Source organism: Echinops telfairi, unplaced genomic scaffold, assembly GCF_000313985.2.
Source record: "Echinops telfairi isolate 266 unplaced genomic scaffold, ASM31398v2 ScPeMD7_6;HRSCAF=24_0, whole genome shotgun sequence".
Lineage (NCBI taxonomy): Eukaryota > Metazoa > Chordata > Mammalia > Afrosoricida > Tenrecidae > Echinops > Echinops telfairi.
The window spans coordinates 756,741-774,341 of NW_022103902.1; the positions used below are offsets into that span (position 1 = coordinate 756,741).

General features: G+C 42.4%; 1 protein-coding gene across 1 annotated transcript in view; it reads right to left on the reverse strand.

Moving 5' to 3' along the window:
- LOC101643821 (ABI family member 3 binding protein) overlaps positions 1-17,601 on the reverse strand; it is a 263,477-nt gene that overhangs the window by 120,247 nt on the left and 125,629 nt on the right. The window contains exons 6-12 of the mRNA XM_045286146.1: positions 11,910-11,958; positions 10,665-10,736; positions 9,863-9,955; positions 5,217-5,294; positions 3,211-3,297; positions 2,459-2,533; positions 843-917 (exon numbers count right to left, since the gene is read on the reverse strand). Of these exons, the coding sequence (XP_045142081.1) occupies positions 843-917; positions 2,459-2,533; positions 3,211-3,297; positions 5,217-5,294; positions 9,863-9,955; positions 10,665-10,736; positions 11,910-11,958 (529 nt within the window). The remainder of the gene's footprint in view (positions 1-842; positions 918-2,458; positions 2,534-3,210; positions 3,298-5,216; positions 5,295-9,862; positions 9,956-10,664; positions 10,737-11,909; positions 11,959-17,601) is intronic.

Genomic DNA, 17,601 nt, shown 5'->3' on the forward strand with positions numbered 1-17,601 from the left:
CTAATAACTCCTCCCTTAATTATGAGTATTGCGTGTGAGTTTTGTGTGGCCACTGCAAGGAACTATCAAACCCAGTAGAGACATAGAGTGTCCTGAGAGGAAAAGAGCATGGAGGCACGTGTGACCCGCCTCCTGGCCCTAGGGAAGCCAAAAGGGGTCTGATATGTAGTAAACCATTCAGTTGCAGCAGGATTAGGGGTGGGGCATATGAATTTTAATCCCATCCCAGCCTCTGTCCCTGTAAGAGGAATTTCCCTGGGGTATGGCCTTTTACATTTTACACCTTTTATTTGACAAAAGATAATCAAGCTGAAATCAGGGGAGGCTACGAAGCCCAACCGAAGGAGCTCTGGGAGTGGACTGGGAGCCCTGCATGAGCCCTTCCCAGACCCAGGGCAAGATCGCTCCCGCACACATGCACATCTCCCAGGGCTGCTCGGCCTAACCGTGCTGAAAGTAGACAAGGGCCTGGAGGCAGGAGAGAGATTTCCCTGGGCTGGGGCTCGGAATTTGCACTACTGGCCTCCAAACAGAAGAGAATGCATTCCTATCCCCTCTGGTTATTTCCGTTACAGTAGCGCCAGAGAACTGAGACAGTTACCCATTTTTTGTGACTGCTACCTATTTTTGTTATTCTATGTCATTAAAGGCACCTCCAGAAGATGAATGACAATTCATTTTGCTTTGGAATTGGGAAGAAGTGAGATTCACCTACGTGTCAAGAATGTATTAGGCTTTTCTATCTACTACACAGTATATTGACAATCAGTTAAGGAACCTATAACAATTAGAGAAGGCAATATTGTTATTACAATCTTTTTTTATGTAAAGAATACAATTACCAGTTTGAGGCTGTAGAATTTTGGAATCTTCAGACATTTTAGTTGTAGGAGAAATCCACGGCTTTTTGCTTGAAGCTACAGCAAAAGTAAATGGAATTTGCTGAAGATTTTTTGAGAGATCCGAGAGCCAGAAGTGTGCTTAAAGGGGCTTAAGTATGGTTAAAGGGGCGACTAGAGGCCTTCAGTAAAGAGCACATACTGATCCAGTGAAAAAGCATGACTCACTGAGCAAAAACAACATGCACTCATACATTCGCTTAGTGGCTTCAGAGACTGGAGCTTGTTACACTTCCAACATTTTGAAGGGCAGAAAACCAACCACAGAGGATACAAAGAATGAAGATTGATAATACTTACTGAGTGTACAGAAAATACAGTCAGTCGATTTTATTTCAACCAAATCAACCACTAATTTGACTGGGTTAATTGATCTCCAATTCATTGGGATTTGCCGAAAGATGTGACCCCTTCCCACGGAATCCCGGTGGTTTAGTGATTCCGACTTGGGCGGCTGGCCGCATGGTCAGCAATCTGACCACCAGCAGCCCCATGGGAGCTGTAAACCATCAACAGTCCCGGGAAGCCTCGGGGGTCTCTATTATGAGTCCGCTTGACTAGAGGGCAGTTAGGTTGGTTTGGTTAACTCCCTCCACGGAGTTAGGCAATCCCACCCAAACCCCAGGTGGAAGATGCTGTCATGACCCAAGTTGTCCCCAGGTTTCTCAAAAGGAAAGTATGTTTTTGCCCAAGGATATTCTGGAAGTCTGTTTAGAGCTGGGAGGAAATATACAAGAAAGTTATGATCTGAGGTATAAGTGGTCGGGGGTCGGGGGTGGGCGGTGGGGGTGATGGGCATTAAATCGCAAGCTTGCAAAACCAAAAAGGCAAATTTTATTCTGTCCAGTGAGGTGCCTTTTGTCAGCACCCTAACTGCTATTTCAATGCTAGTTAAGACAGAAAGTGTCTTTTTCCTGTTTTTTTGGTTTCAAATATACAATAGTGGCTAAATTTGAAGGATGTAGAGTCTTATTAAGCTAATTAATTAATTTCTTCACTTATCTGTATTCATGGTATCATATATATCTTGCTGAAATTCAAACCCAGCAAAACATATCTGGACAAGAAAAATCCGTACAATAGATTTAAAAAATAGAATTTCTATAAGGACGTGGCTTATGATCCTTCCTCCCCTGCGCTTTCTTTATATTCCACACAGAGAAATTCTAGGATTTCTAAGAGGCAATCTGCAGAAATATCATCAGTCTATCTTTCTTGTTATGGCGCAATTGAGTAAAATTATTTAGAGAAAATACAGAACATACCAATTTATGAAGTAGAACAATGACGTCAACTTAAAATAATCAAGCACAGTATCAGTACTATACGGCCAAAAAAAAAAGGAACAAAGGAATTGTCATATAGGAGAGCCTTCTTAGAATCCTGAATTAAAAATAAAGATTCTAAAACATTAAATAGCTAGAGTGTTGAAGAGTTTATTCTAAAAGCCACGCATCCCTTCTTTCCTGGGCGGAGATCAATATGAATGAGAAGCTTTTTTACAGCATGCGAAGAATTCCCAAGGCACTGCCCGAGCTGCAGTGTTGAATAACATTTACCTAGAGTGCTTGGTGGCAGGTCAAACCTAGGTTTTAGAATCGCTTGTGACGTTTCTGGGGTCCTTTCGCTGAGAACTGTAATAAAGAAAAGTGCAGTTAATAGGCATCGTGGCTCGACCATGACCAAGCTTCTGGTGTGCACCGGCATAATGCCTTTCCTGGAAATGCTGGTTTTCCTGGGAAACTTTTACGCAACGTTCGAATTTGATGGCATACCTCCCAAGAGCTGAGGAATGGCATGCAAGACGGATATTCTGAATCCTGATTTAAATACAGGCTGCTGCTTTTCCTCAGGGTAAGAAAGCAACAAAGTCAGCCCGATTTTGCTGTCTCTTGCTAGGACAAGGGGCACCACGTTCTGATACAAAGGGATAGCACTTTGGAGGAATCTACATGTTTAGTATGCACAGATTTTCTGAAACCAGGCATACTCAGCCCTTCCATGTCCCTGACACCCGCTTCCCCCTTCCACCCCCCTGCCTTGGGGTTAAAGGGCCGGGTTCTGGTTTTGTACACAACCAAGAGCCCTGTGAGAAGGAAGCACGGTCAGCATCTCGCACCTTCACTTGCCTAAAGTGTCAGCAACTGGGTTTACAGCACATGTCGCTCCTTGGGAGAGTTGGCGCAGAAATGAGGAAATTAGACTGTGACCGAAAGAGGGGGACCTAAATAAAGGATCTACAGGATTGTAGCGATTCCTCTCCTGTGTCGAGGGGTTGGGGTTTGCTTTGTAAAGAAAGAAAAGTTCTTACGTTCACCCAGTACTGTGCCTGAAATGTCTAATGCACTAGAAGCAGGCTTAGTGGGTTTAGTGGCTCTTGGAACGGGTTCAGGAGTCACTGAAAAGTAAAACAGAAAAGGAACCGATTTCCAAATGAAGATAAAAATGATCAAGCAACCAAAGACCAGGAGTCATTTTCTGTCGCCCTTTAGAATTCGTAATTGATGAGAACCTAGTCCATTTCCTATGCATAAACTGTGAAGAACGCCCCACTTCCTGGCTTGCCCCAGAGGCTGCGGGACATTCATTCCTCCCTGCCCTCCTCGCTGGGCTGGACGCCCTTCTATCTGCTTCAAAGGCACACAGAACTGCCCTCCACATTGAAGCATTTATCTTCTTGACCACAATGTTCTAATTTGTCTGCCTCGTTCTCTTTAAATCCAGGGCTTAGCACAACATCTGGATATAGGAAGCACATAGTTAAGTGTTTATTAAACGGACTAATAAATGGACAGATGAAGTTTATTTAGAGCTATTTTAATTCTAAATTTAATTTTAAATTCTCTCTTCCAAAATGAAGCCCACAAGCAAAGATTGAGAGTGGGCTGCCATCACAATCAGGACACAAAAGGCTACGATAATTTGGTCTAAAGCAAAGAAGGCTTCAGGTGAGCAGTTTGGGAAAAATAAAATCCAAGGTCAGCGAGACCTGGAAGATATTCTGAGCTAAAAAGCCTTATAATTTCAAGAGTAAGGACATGAAATAAACATAATAACACGGAGTAATAAGTTTGCTCCAGTGTTTCTGAAGTGGAAAATTCTGAGGCAGGATTGGCAGAGAACAAAAGAATTTGTAGTCTCCCATCAACATAGTGCCAAGAGATGAAACTGTAATTGGGGAAATGGGTACAATCTTTGAGGCAAAAAAGGACTGGGGTCCTGCTTATGCTTTTTGTTGCACTGAAAAATTATACCAGAATAATAATCGTAATAATTACTAGACTATGACCTAGGGCTTTATATACTACTGGACGAGGCTAGCCGCTTAAATCACTTCTAGTTCTGTTGTGAATCTATGACCTTGGGGCTGAAAGACCCATCTCTCTCTTTCAAAGAGGACCATACTTATCTCGCTTACTGAAATATACTTATTTGAACAAGTACGGGTTTTTGAAATCAAGTTATTCTATCCCTCCACCAATCTCTATGCAGTGATATTGCAAGTTATGAGAAGTTTACAATAAAAAATCCAAAAATCCACTTAGAGTTACTTTGCTAAATTTGATGGTGGGAAATTCTTGCCAAATATTCATTTGGATGAGGTGTTTCTGCTTTAGCAAGAACTTGGTCGTTCACAGAACAATGTCTGCTCAGTGGGCTGACCTTGGGAAGCTCAGAAAGAAAATGATGAATGTCTGTTAGGAACGGCTGATAAACGATGGGGGAAATGCTGACCACATTTCTCTTAAGTGGTTTGGTTTTGTACCAAACTGTTAAATGAAAAAGCTTCAAAAAGTTCATGGAAAAATGGAATGAAAAGATCACAGAGTTTTTCAAGGAGCTTGTTGAAACTCCCTCAGACAGTCTCTCCATGAGGATCGTAAACTTCCCAGAGACACTTGTTTCTAAATGACCCAACGTCTTGTCATAGGCATCAAGCCATGGACTTGCGAGGGGCAGGGGACATCTCAGCAACCGACCACTTGTGGAAGTAAAGGAAAGAAACATGGTCTCACTTCTTCTGAGAAAAGAAAAGGGCTAAAAGCCACGGTGTCACATTTTAATAGAAAACATTTCAGAACTGTGAGGTAGCAACACTTTCCCTGAAAAGTAAAAACACAACTTCCGTGCAGCACGCACGATCCAATAGTCCATTTGCATCTCTTTTCCTTAACGGCCGAGATGGTTTCACTGTTTTGTGCTTAAGGTCAAAATGGATTTTCTATTGACTCATCACTGCAAAAATACCGATCACTTAGTATTTGGAAAACACGCCACTTATTCTTTCACAAATCAACAACAATGGACTCTCATAACCTGTTATGGGCTGTGCTGGAGCTTTTTCTACTTCTGGTGTTTTTGATTCAGCAGGTAATGCCAGGGTTTCATTCTTAGCTGAAAGACAGAGAGCAAAATCATTTACTTCACATGCACTTAACCCATGCCCTCAAACAGCTTTTTCAAGAAATAATCGAATACTAATGATCCCAGTAAACCTCTCTGGCTCACCAGCAGTCCACAACCTCATTAGGGACTAGTGTGACTACCTTCTCAAGTTGGGTCTTCAGGATTTAAATCAGGGTCTAACAGGCAGATGTTTCAGGACACGCTGATTCCCAAATATGTTTTAGAAGGCATAGGCTATAGTTCAAGTGCTCTCCAGAATTTTATATTCAATATTCCTAATTAAAAATGAATTAAAATATGGAACATTTCCATTAACCATGGCAAAAAAATGTAACATGTAGGTTATAACACTGAAATTTAGCAACACAAATTTCTACATAGTAAATAAGTTGTTGAAAACATTTGTCATCACAAAAAAATAAATATTACCAACAGTTAATACAGCTTATTTTAGCCACAGGCTAACACGAATCTTCTCTTTCAAGCCTTGTGAGGGTGTGAAGAATAGAGACATTGCCCCCCAAATTTTATACCTATTTGGGCAACCATTTTGGAAATGGTTCAAAAATCGATATTTTTTGTTTTGTTGCTATCTATGTATAGTTTTACTTTTCTATCCCAGAGTTCCCCAGCGATGAAGCTATCCCTCACCTTACAAACGAACTTAGCATGAACTATATTCTGTAACTTAATGAATTAATGAATCATGTATAATATTTTGGAACAATCCGTGACATGAAAGGATTCATGTATGTCTATGAAAAACACCAACCTTGCCAGTTTAAATGCTCAAAGTATCTTATACAATCCCCATATAATTAGATGGGATTTCTTCTTCAATCCTTTGAGGGGACGTGTTGGATCGCTAGCCACAAGGACAGCAGTTCAAAACCACTAGCCTTTCCTCAGGAGAAAGATAAGGCTGTCTGCCACGATGAAGACTCACGGCCCTGGAAACCCAAGACGGTGGCAATCAGCTGAGACTGATGTGATGGCAAGTGGTTCTGACTATGCGGAACGTGTTGCTTTTCTCAAGTGCATCACTACTGATTTGGGACCAGGTCCTTTGTGCAGCTGCTGCAGGGCTGTGCTGTACCCTGGGAGAAGCTTAGACAGCCTCTGTGCCCTCTATGCACCGAATCCCACCAAAACTGCCGTCTATTATTACCAAACACCTCCTGGGGGGCATTGTGTTTACAGTGAAGAACTGCTGATCCAACTTATTCTCTTCAAGCATCTTGAGGACACAAATTCACTAGGGTCGTTGGGTGGTTCACATAAGTATGATCAACGAAAATGTATTCCCTTGTCTAATCCAAAGCGTTAAAGAAAAACCATATTCTTCTTTTCACTTAAAGTGGGCACACAATATTTATTTACTTCTGATGGCTTCAAGGAGAATCATGAAATCATCTCATTCGTGTTTATAGAAGCCAGTCAGTTTTTGATCTCTGTTGATGGAAGCTACGAATTAGAAATTAGCTCAACTCTACATCAAGCCACGAAGGCATGCATAGATGCCTACATTGCTTTCAGAATGATTTAACACACAGAATGATTTAAACACAGAAACAAGTGTCACAAGTTGAGTGTCTGGGCACCAAGAGTCAGGTGTGTTTGGATTCCTGTCACCACGAAGTTGTCGCTCAGGTTTACATGACAGATGTCTTTAACATCATTTTTTAGTTAACTTTGGGCATAAAGAAAAGGAGCACTCTATGTAAAAACTAAAGGAAAAAAGAGACTCTGGTATAATTTAATAACTTTTGTTTTTTAAATGTCAAAATTTTATCAGAATCTGATAACACTCTTTTCCTGCTTCTTTTGTAGCTACATTTATTTAGAACCAATCTGATCGTTACCATAGGAAGAAACATTCAGAATCTAAATTATTCACGCACTATGGTCTTGTTATTAATAAGAACTTTTAAATAATAATTTTTAATAATTAATATTGCTAATAAGAATGTTTAAAATAAGAAACTATAGTTTTTCCTTAATGATCTCTTCCTTTTTACTGGCCTCTTCTTTTTCAGGACACTTTTGCTAATCCTCCTGTTCCCACTTAGTAACCTACATTCTTCTTGGCTCCTGGCTGACTGGTGTCTCTTTTCTGATTTGACCTGTAGTTACAGACTTTCACAGGACATGCTCTGAATGGCTTTGCTTTAGCTCCTTCTACTCGAAGTATGCTGTTAGCTACAAGTCATATTAACCTAAAAGTAAGCTGCTAACAAAGAGAGACAGCAAACGACCTTTTTAAAGGGAGTTTGTATTTTTTTATGCATCACTGACGCCCTATTCGAGTCCTGTAGTACTGTAGGCAAGCTCTCAGCTGCTAACCAAAAGGGTGGACGTTCGAACCTGCCAGCTGCTCTCAGACATCCCGAAAGATTACAGCCTTGTAAACCCTAGAGGCGTCCTGCCCTGTCCAACAAGGTGGTTATGAGTCCCAGAAGCTAGGGGGCTGACTCCCTGTAGGCATACTACTCTGTTCCCAACTATGGCCTTACAAGCCTCAGAGAAGTTGGTAGAGAGAGAAGATATTTAAATGGGGAATTCTTGTGTTTCCTCCATAGCAAGCCCTGGACAGCCACCAAAGTCTGTCTATGGACAACTTCAGTCTCCGGCTTGGCAAAGTAAATTGCCATCAGAACGTGACCTGAAGCCCCAGGAATTCCTCTTCCGCTAGTTTTCCTTGATATCTTTTTCCAACACAATTTTCCCCCTTTCCTTTGTGGCAGGCCCAGCAAGCCTTTGGCAAATCCTTTGTGTCTCCCTGGGAGATGTGTGTGTAATACTAGCGTTCCTGTTTATTCTGCTCATTCTTCACATCACGTGTTCTTAGAAAAAAAGTGATTGCATGTCTTGATGTCCCGTGATGAGCCATGCTGGGATTGAGATATTATTTTTAGGTTTTCCCCACTCAAAAAGTATGAATTTATTGAATTTCAGGGAAGTTTAATTACAGGGATGCATATTTTTACCTTGGTAGTATAACAAACTATTTATCCCCACATTCTCTCATTTTTTTACACAGTAAGTTAAAATGTGTTATTATTTTTTGTGTGTGTGTGTGTTATTATTTTTTTAATATATTCTATGGAGCTAGTACATTTGAGAGGTTGGATTTTCTTTAAATACTGACTACCACCTCTTTAATGAATAAGAAATTTGCTATATGTAAAGTTCTTCAGAAATATAAAGAGGACATCTATTTCTTGCAAGATTTTTTTCCATTAGAATGATACTCCTTAAGGAAGATAGTTTCCTTTAAGGCGTATAAAGGAATATACTTTCCCTTAAGAAATCTTGTTTCTTAAGGAGTGCAATTTTAAGGAGTACAGTTCCTTAGCAGAACTATATTCCTAAAAGGAGCGCGAGGGAAAGACATTCCTTAAGAAAACCAAACACTGACACTATATTCCTTAAGCCCAAAGCATAAATACACTAACAAGAACCAGCTCCTTTTAAATCTCTAAATTAAGCAAGTTTTAACAAACGGAAAGGGAGTTAGAGTAGGATGTGGAATTTCAAAGTACCACCCATGATTAAGGAGCAAGAACTAGAAAACGTGGATTTTCAGCCTCGCTTACAAATTCCGTTTTTGTTTTGTCGTTTGGGCAGAAAGAACGGAGACCAAGTCCGCAAGTTTCCGAGCAGCTGACCTCTTCCTTTCTTCCCAACGTGTCCTTCCCGGGCAAGGGGCACCTACCACGAGTTCTGGGTGAAGAACGGGTGAGTGCATTTTCAAACCCGCGCCACAGAGAGCATGTCCCTGGGAGGCTCCCGGGCCCCACAAGTTTGCATGTGTAGCATTGTGCTGGCACCACCCAGAGCCGAGCCAGAGCCAAACTGATAAGCGGTGGCCACCATTATTCCCAGGACAGTTCTCTCTCTCTAAGTGGATTCTAAGGTTCTAATTGTCATTGTTATCCTTGGTTTTAACAGTTAAATTATATCTATTTCTTTCTAGAGGTAAGAAACAGTATCAATCTGACATTAAAACTAATTCTAATAAGTCTGACCTTTGCATCAGTTCTCAGTGTGGCTCTTGGAGCATGTACCAAACCTGTCATTTAGACGGATGGTTATTTGAAAGTGAAACTCATCTGAAAGGGTAGATTCGGGATGATTTCATAAATGGGTACTCTTCTTTTACAAGTTGAGAACACAAGCTGTAAAGTTCTTTTGTTTGGGGATGCTCTTTTTCTTAACTTCCTTTTCCAACTTCCCTTCCCTCGCTTGTCTTTTGGAGACGCCTCAAGCAAACCTGTCCAGGGTCCCTGGCTGGCTTCAGAATGTGCACACCGGCAGCAGGCACTGAAAGCAGTTTCAGCCGAGTCTGTTTTGTGTTTGTCTGAGTACAGCTGCAGACTGTAGGGTGTTCGATGGCTGATTTTGGGGGACGAAGACCTCCAGGCCTCTGCTGAGGCACCTTTGGGAGGATTCAAACCGCCCACCTTTTGGTTAGCACCCAAGCACCCAACTGTTTGAGTCCTCAAGAGACTGCACTCCCTCCCCACCAAGTCCAAATACAGAGATGCATGGCTTACTCAGTTGTGTCTTGATCGCATCAGTGATCTCAAACATTATGGATGTGGGAAGTTTGATGGAGGTCTCATTAAGACCTGGAACAATAAGATGGACTGCAAGGAAACAGAAACAAATCAGACAAGAGATACACACACACACAAAAAGAGATACACTGTGTAATAACAGAAAGCCCAGAGTATCAAAACAATAGAAGAATGCCTTCTAAATAGACCCTCTTCTCATGATCACAATGGAACTTGTACAATTCTCTGGTTTCTACTTCTTAGACTCAAAACTTAAGGTGTACGTGTGGTCAGCCATTAGTAATCATATTTTTTCAAAAGAGCATTTCATTTTTTTTTTAACCATTATAAACAATCCTGGGGGTCAAGTAGACTGGGCTCCATCACTGCCCCTGAGCACGGCCTGCAAGAGGAACCCTGGTGGGTGGAACACAGTTGGTTGTGGATGGAGTTGTCACTAATCACAAGCTAACAGTTCGAAACCACCAGCTGTTCCTAGGGAGGAAGAGGAGGCTTTCTACTCCTGTAAAGAGTCAGTCTCACTGACCCACAGGGGCAGTTCTACTCTTTCCCATTTGCTGAGTCAGTCTGACTCAATGGCGGTGGGAATGGCCTAGACACACCCTGACTGACTGAGCACCTCCGGCCCCCAGCATGGGATGGCCACATGCCAGGGTGCTAAACAATGAACCACCATGGGTTAAACAGACCTCTTCACAGTACAAGGTCGAGAAGGGCCCCTGTGTCAAAACATCCCCTGACTTTGTAGGTTTGGGCACAGACTGCGTGATGTACTTACCTACTATTGTTCCTCCGAAGGGCGTTCTATCTGGGGATTTGATCGAAGCCCTGTGAGTAACATTCTGAATCACTGTTGAAACACACAAAGACAATAATGTCAGAAATAATGTCAGATAATGAGAAACCATTTGCATTAATCCAGCTTTCTCATTTCGACTTGATCTACCTTATCAATGAATGGAAATCAGTTTACAGAGCCAGCTAAAGAGTCAGCCAAGGACTGGAAGGTACTTCGTACCTTAACAACCATGATTTAAATAATGAGAGGCTATTCTGTTATAAATGTGTTCCTTTCTAATTACAGTGTCCTTCCTATCTCTACCTCCTGTAGCCTGCCCTATCGCCTGGTCCACAGCTTCTAAAACTGTGGGTCTCAAACCCATATGGTCACATGACTGAATGTGGGGGACAACAGTAAACATTTTCTGATCTAGCAACGCCCCAAATCAATTCTACATCAAACCTGTAATGAATCTAAGACGTCTCTGGCAGCGCTTGCCCGCATTGCAGATTCCTTGGGCACAAAGTGTCTCAAGTCTGGAAAAGGCTTAGGAAGTCCTGCCTAGTCGATAAGAACTCACCCGAAATGAAGTCAGGGCCCAGTCATTTATAAAATAGGAAAGACATAGATTCACATCAAAGAATCTTTGGATAATTCATATACTAACCCCGCACCTGGCTTTGACACTATAGTTGAGATGTTGTGGTTCTTTTTTTAAAGGACTATTTTAAGTACTCAGTCTCTTCCACAAAGGATTAAAAAAATAATAATCATGGACTCATTTTAATAATTAAAATAACTGGAAGTCAAAACAAAGACAACTGTATACTAAAATGAAATAAAACACCGTGATCCATGAAATCTGGATGTTTCCCCCTCAAGTGACCACTAAAATCACAGCTTTTCTTTACATCCATTTAAATGTCCTCTTAAAGGTTTTCCTTATGAATATTAATTCATACTGAGCAAAGCCAGACATACATGGCTTCCAAAAACAGTATTTGAGATGGGTGTCTAGATCAGCCAGTGGCCAGCTAGGTGGCCAGCCAGTGTGGCTTGTCCAATACTTGGCATGTTGTTACAAGCTTCAGAATGATCTAACTTCTAATTTACTTGATCTTTCTGGTTTTTGTTTTTCTTCCAAAAAATAGCAAAGTGTGCTATGCCTAACCACTTTGTTGAAAAGTTTAGTTTAAAAGGCTCGAGACCCATGTCCAGAACAGACAGACACATAGACGTTACCTTGCTTGATGATTGTTATTGGGATTGGCTTCCTTGGGACAGAGGATGGCTGGAGAGAGAGAGAGAGAGAGAGAGAGAGAGAGAGAGAGAGAGAAAGTCAGCTATTGAGTCAGTGCTCATAGGTCTGCATTAGTTTTGGTCTCCAACAAAGCTTACTGTGACACAGATTTAACAGTTACTGGAAAGATCTTTCGTTCATGCCCGTGTGTGTTATATACATATAGCATATACATACATATATGCACATGCATATACAAAAATATAAATACATAATATAGATTTTTTACATGCGCTGTGTCCTCATAACTAGCTAGACATGTGACAGCAGTGCTTTTTCCAGAACACATAGTAGTCTAGAAAACTCTCACTGACGCTTGTTGATGAAATGGTCAGTTTGCTAAGAAAATGTGATGGGGAAAATCAAATCCTCTGTCTTGACCTAAGCCAGGGCTCTGTGCTCCCTGCTTCTCTCCACCCTGGCAGCCTTGTGTGGCTGTTGTGTAACAGCTTTACGGGCACATCGTCCACACAGCATACAAGTCAGTCGTTCAGTCACACCAAGAAGAGTGGTGCAGTCATCACCACCATCAATGTTAGAGCGGCGCATTCCTTCTTGTCCTCATTGCTGGTCAGCTTTCCATTTCCTCCCACCTCTTCTACCAGACCCCAGGAAGCCACTAATCCAGTGACTGTGTCTGTAGACGTACCTGTCCTGGATTTCACACACAGAAAAACATACAAAATGAAACAAAACTCAACAGCAATAACAAAGTAAAACAGGGATAAAACACACAAAAACCTCAATCAAAGAGAAAATAGAAAAATGAGAACAAATTTAAAATGGGTCAAAAGGGAGGTCAAACGAGAAGGTGATGATTTCTGGCCTAACGACATCTGCCATCCCCATGTTCTGTGGCTTGAACTAAGGGAGGTTCAGTGTCAACACTGGGTCCTGTTGAGCCTTTCCTGTGAGGCCACAGGGAGGCACCCACAGAGGGGGCAGGTGCAGGTGAGGAGCACAGCAGGGCGTACACACAGGAACACTGGAGTAGTTCTGTAGGTACAAGAGACGGCTGACCCAGTTTGATGCTTGGTTTTCCTGTATACGTAAACCTGGCATTCCATATCCCAGACACGTTAATAAAGGAGGAAGCACTAAGTGTTAGATACTTACCACACAGATATTTACAAACATAAATGGAAGACATTTGTTAACACGCTTCCAATTTAATAACACTACCGGGCTTGCTGTTAACTCTTTATCTTCTGGTGGTAAGGTCTTTATGGTTAAACCCACAAATAGTAAGAGTTTGTTTACTATCACTAGATGACATTTAAAGGGAGTATCAATATCTATTGACTGGTCATTTTTTCCTTCTTACAATTTACTCTAAGAAATTAATCAAAGATGCAAATAATCACTTGCATATGCTAATTGCTATAATTTGAAACAACCCCTTTACCCTGAAGCAGAAGTTTTTGCTAAATAAATTGTGGTTTACATTTTTAAAGTTTCATAATATGCAAAACATAAACAATTTTATCTCTGTAGGATGGTCCAATTTTATAACCAAAGATGAAATATCCAATATTTGGGTTTTCGACAGTAGTTCTCTCATAGGACACACGAACCAAACACACGCCCACTGAGCGAGCAGATTTTGACAGCTGGTGTTCAATACGGGCCACTTACCTTTGTACAACGTCCAAATTCTTTACAGAGTGAACTGCATTTACGGTCAGGAAAAGTTATTTCCATCATTGGTGTGTTCTGGTTCACAGAACAGTCAAAATCGACAGGGTCACGATGACTCAGAATTGACTCCCTGACAGTGTGATTGAAGGTCAGGGTGGACGCGCAGCTACGTGTCCCCACAAAGCAAAACGTCCATTGACTGACTCACCGTGACCCAGGGACCCAGGGGCTTTAAATGGCTGATTGTACAGATGTAGGTCATCTTGTTCTGAGGGGCCTTTGGGTAGAATGCAAACTGCCCACTTGTTTTTGCAGCAACCATGTAGGCCATCGCATCACCCAGGAACTCCACCATGCAACACAAATTAGCTCACACGCTATCGGTAGAGGACCGATGTCAGTATAATTGACACATATTTCCCAGGTGGGGGCAAAGACTCAGATATGTGTAGAAGAATGACCTTCCGCAAAAAAAGAAGAAAAAAATCCAACTTGGCTGCAGCAACTTTTCTGGTTTTAGCATAAGAAAAATAAATAGGAACATTTGCACACACGATCCTTCCCCAGAAAAGGGCAGCCCAACCTGTATCACCTGAGGCACGGGACTGCCTCACAGCATCACCCCAGTTTCACCTCTACCAGCGATGCTCCGCTGCCACCAGACCTGCTTGCTGGGCAGGGTGGCCACCACGCAGAGGACCTCCAGCCCAACCAAGGATGTTTCATGCCTGCTGTGGGTCCCCTCCAGCTGCAAGGCTGGCGAAGCCACCTTCCCTTCCCAGGGACCAAACATGGTTTCTGTGACTGCGGTGACTGTGAAGTTATAAAGAATTGGCATGGTCTGCCATCTATCTGCTGCACAAACCCTGCCAGATTTGGGGTGTGATTGTGCAGGATGGGAAGTGTAGCCCGGACACACTTAGCACACTGTAGCAGAACTGCCTATAGGTTGCTGCCGTGAATGCCTTTGAATGGCATTCAATTTGTATTGAGTTTGTAAGGAATTTTGTATTTCCTTTGTTGTAATGATTTGTTTGACACTGATGTGTGTGTGTGTGTGTGTGTGTGTAAAATATTTCACTCTCACATGAATGACGATTTCTGTCCGAGTTCTTATTCAAGGACAGACCAGTGTTCTATGAAGAAGATGACACAGCTCTATGTACATTATGTGCTGCCAAAAAGGAGGAAATCGTTTCGCTGCAGAATCCAATTCTTTCTAGGCTTGTCATTGCTCTCTTGGCTACCCCGCCTCTCCGAAAATGAACTGAGGCTGCGCTAAAGGAGCAAGCAGCTGCCTCTCTCTAAGGAGGTTTGACGGGGCACAGGGAAAGTCCGGCCACCTGAGAGGCGTTTACAAAAGGTTCTGACAAACAGAAATCTGCATTGTGACCTTTGTCTGTCTCTTCTTCTAAGAGTGTACAGGACTATCTTTGGCTGCACTCATTCAGAAACTCTGTGATCACTTCCAGGATGAGTGCTTAGCCAGTGACAACTGATGGAAAAGGTACATGTGGTTTTGGGTTTTCCCCGTGGAGGTACCATGAATCTGTTCTTGGCTTGTAATTGTGAACATCGGTGCATCGTGGCGTCACAGGCGGGGATGGAGTAGGATGTGGGGGGGACGTGAGCCAGCGGAAGGACACAGCGACTGCACAGTTCATGGTCGCTGTGCTGGGCGGCCCCCAGGCTGACTACCGTCCGGGCACCACAATCGCTCTCATCTGCTTGGGTCATGTTCCTGGGGCTTTCTCTGTTGCCTCCCACTTCGGAGGCCAGCCGCCAGCACCACTTCCTTACACCCCTCTGAATCCACTTGTGGTGGATTCAGTGGTGCCAATGGTTAATGCACCCAGCTGCTAGCTTGGAGGTTCAAATCCACTCAGAGGTGGCGTCCGGGAAGAATAACCTGGTGGTCTAATGCAGAACCAGTCACCAAATCCCCCTGTGGAGCCCAGTTCCACGGGGTACAGACGGGGTTGTCACAGGCAGAATCCAGTGGATGGCAATCGGCTGAGAGGCCAGAAACTAAGCCATGGGCCTCCTGTTGATGAGCAACACATGTTTTCCTCTGAGGGGTGGTGGTGAGGGGGGTCAGGTTGCCGTGTCTTGTCCTAGAGGAACTCAGCTGTCCCTTGACATGCTCAACTTGAGTTACTCTTTGGACTCCCAAACCCAAAAATAGCTCTTAAAATTTCCTTACCACCGAACAATAAGATCGTTTTGCTGGTAAAGAAGCCCTGCCCTAAGCATATGCTTTCCCAAGCCCTAGCTCTGTGGGACCAAATTGACGACAGCCACTAGAAAGGTTAGTTACAACACTGAGGGGCAAAGAAACCCAAATCCTCACAACTGGAGCAAAAGAGATGCCAGCAGCTGCCGCCGCCACAGCCAAGGATAGAGACCGCGGGGCCTACCCTCGTATTCCAGCCTACTCCTGCTTGTTTGGGACGTGAGCGGGGGACAAGGAGCGATGCCACAAGGATGCCACCAGCCTGTTTTACAGGCTACTTTTCACACGTTTACGTGGCTGTCATTTCTGTGGATCAGAATATCAAAAGGTCACTGCAGGTTTAACTTTATTTTCAGGCACTGAGGAAAAGGGAGGGCTGACCATTTGAAGGGAGTCTTGTGCTCAAAATCTGCTTCCATGGCGTAAGTGCCAAAGCACATGATAAGAATTTGGGATTGTGACAGCCCGATTGTAATTCATTTGTAGACTGTTCTAATGAAAGTTACGAAACATACTGATTCAATCTGACACCCGGCTACAGTGTGTCTCATGTTCTACTTGCGAAAGTTGTCACATTTCTGGTAAGTTGGTGAGGAATCAGACACTCACCTCAGAAGATACTGCTGTCCGAGATACAGAACCATCGAGTCTAGGTCTACAGGCAAACATTGCTAAGGATGGAAGGAGACCCAGTCTATCCATCATATACGATTGTAAAAGGTTACAATTGTTACGTCATTCAGTTTTGTCATTTCATTTATCCTTGTTAACACTTTATAAATTTGAATAATTTCTCTCTCTTCATCTCTCTCTCTCTTCCTCTCTCGACAGTAATAGAATTTGCTTTCTTAAAAGAGGGGTCAGTCTCAGACAAAGAAACAAAAAGATCAAACTAATATTCTGTCTCAGTGAACACAGAATCTACAGAGATTTGGATAAACTAATCACATTTATATTTGAAAATTTCTAATAATAAAGGCTGCATACTTGACAACTTGATTGCACCGAGAAAACTAGTCAGATAGTCAAGGTTCTAAAATGCAGAGACAAGGTTAAATGTGAGTCCACTTAGCCATCATGTGTTTTCCTTCAAAAAAGGGTGCCCTGAATTCTCAAACCAGAACCCTGGTAGCATAATGAGTTATAAGTTCAAAACCACAGGAGAAAATGAGGCTTTCTTCTCCAGTAAAGATTTACAGTCTCCTATGCCCACAGGGACAATTCTGACCGGACCCCAAGGGTCACTTACTATGGGTTAGAAAGGACGTGCTGGCAGTGAGCTTGTGTTGTGCTGTTAGAGAGCCTCAACATGTACACAAGAGTGCAAACGTTGTAAATGTGTTATTTCCTCTGCAGTTGCAGGGAGCCTCTATGATGTTATTCAGATTATACAGAAAGAATGACAGTTTCATTTATGTACATACCTCTTCCCTGATTTTGTAATGGTATAAGTAGGCAGGGAAGTTACTGGCAGTATTTAAAAACTGGCACAACAAAGCTCTAACCAATCAGAAAATACCATTCAGTTACACAATATAGGAATCACAATATGTAATTTATCAGATGTGTAAGATAGAGCTGCACTGAACATTTACATTTCAATTGAAATAGTATTTACTTCTAGAAAGGAGAGCCTAAAGTTCCAATTAGTTTTCATTGCAAGTGCTGTCTTTTTTATTGTCGTTGACACAGTAATTTTATTTTGTCTTCTGTTGTCCACGCACATATGTAGGCTGACTTATTTATTATTATTATTACTTTTT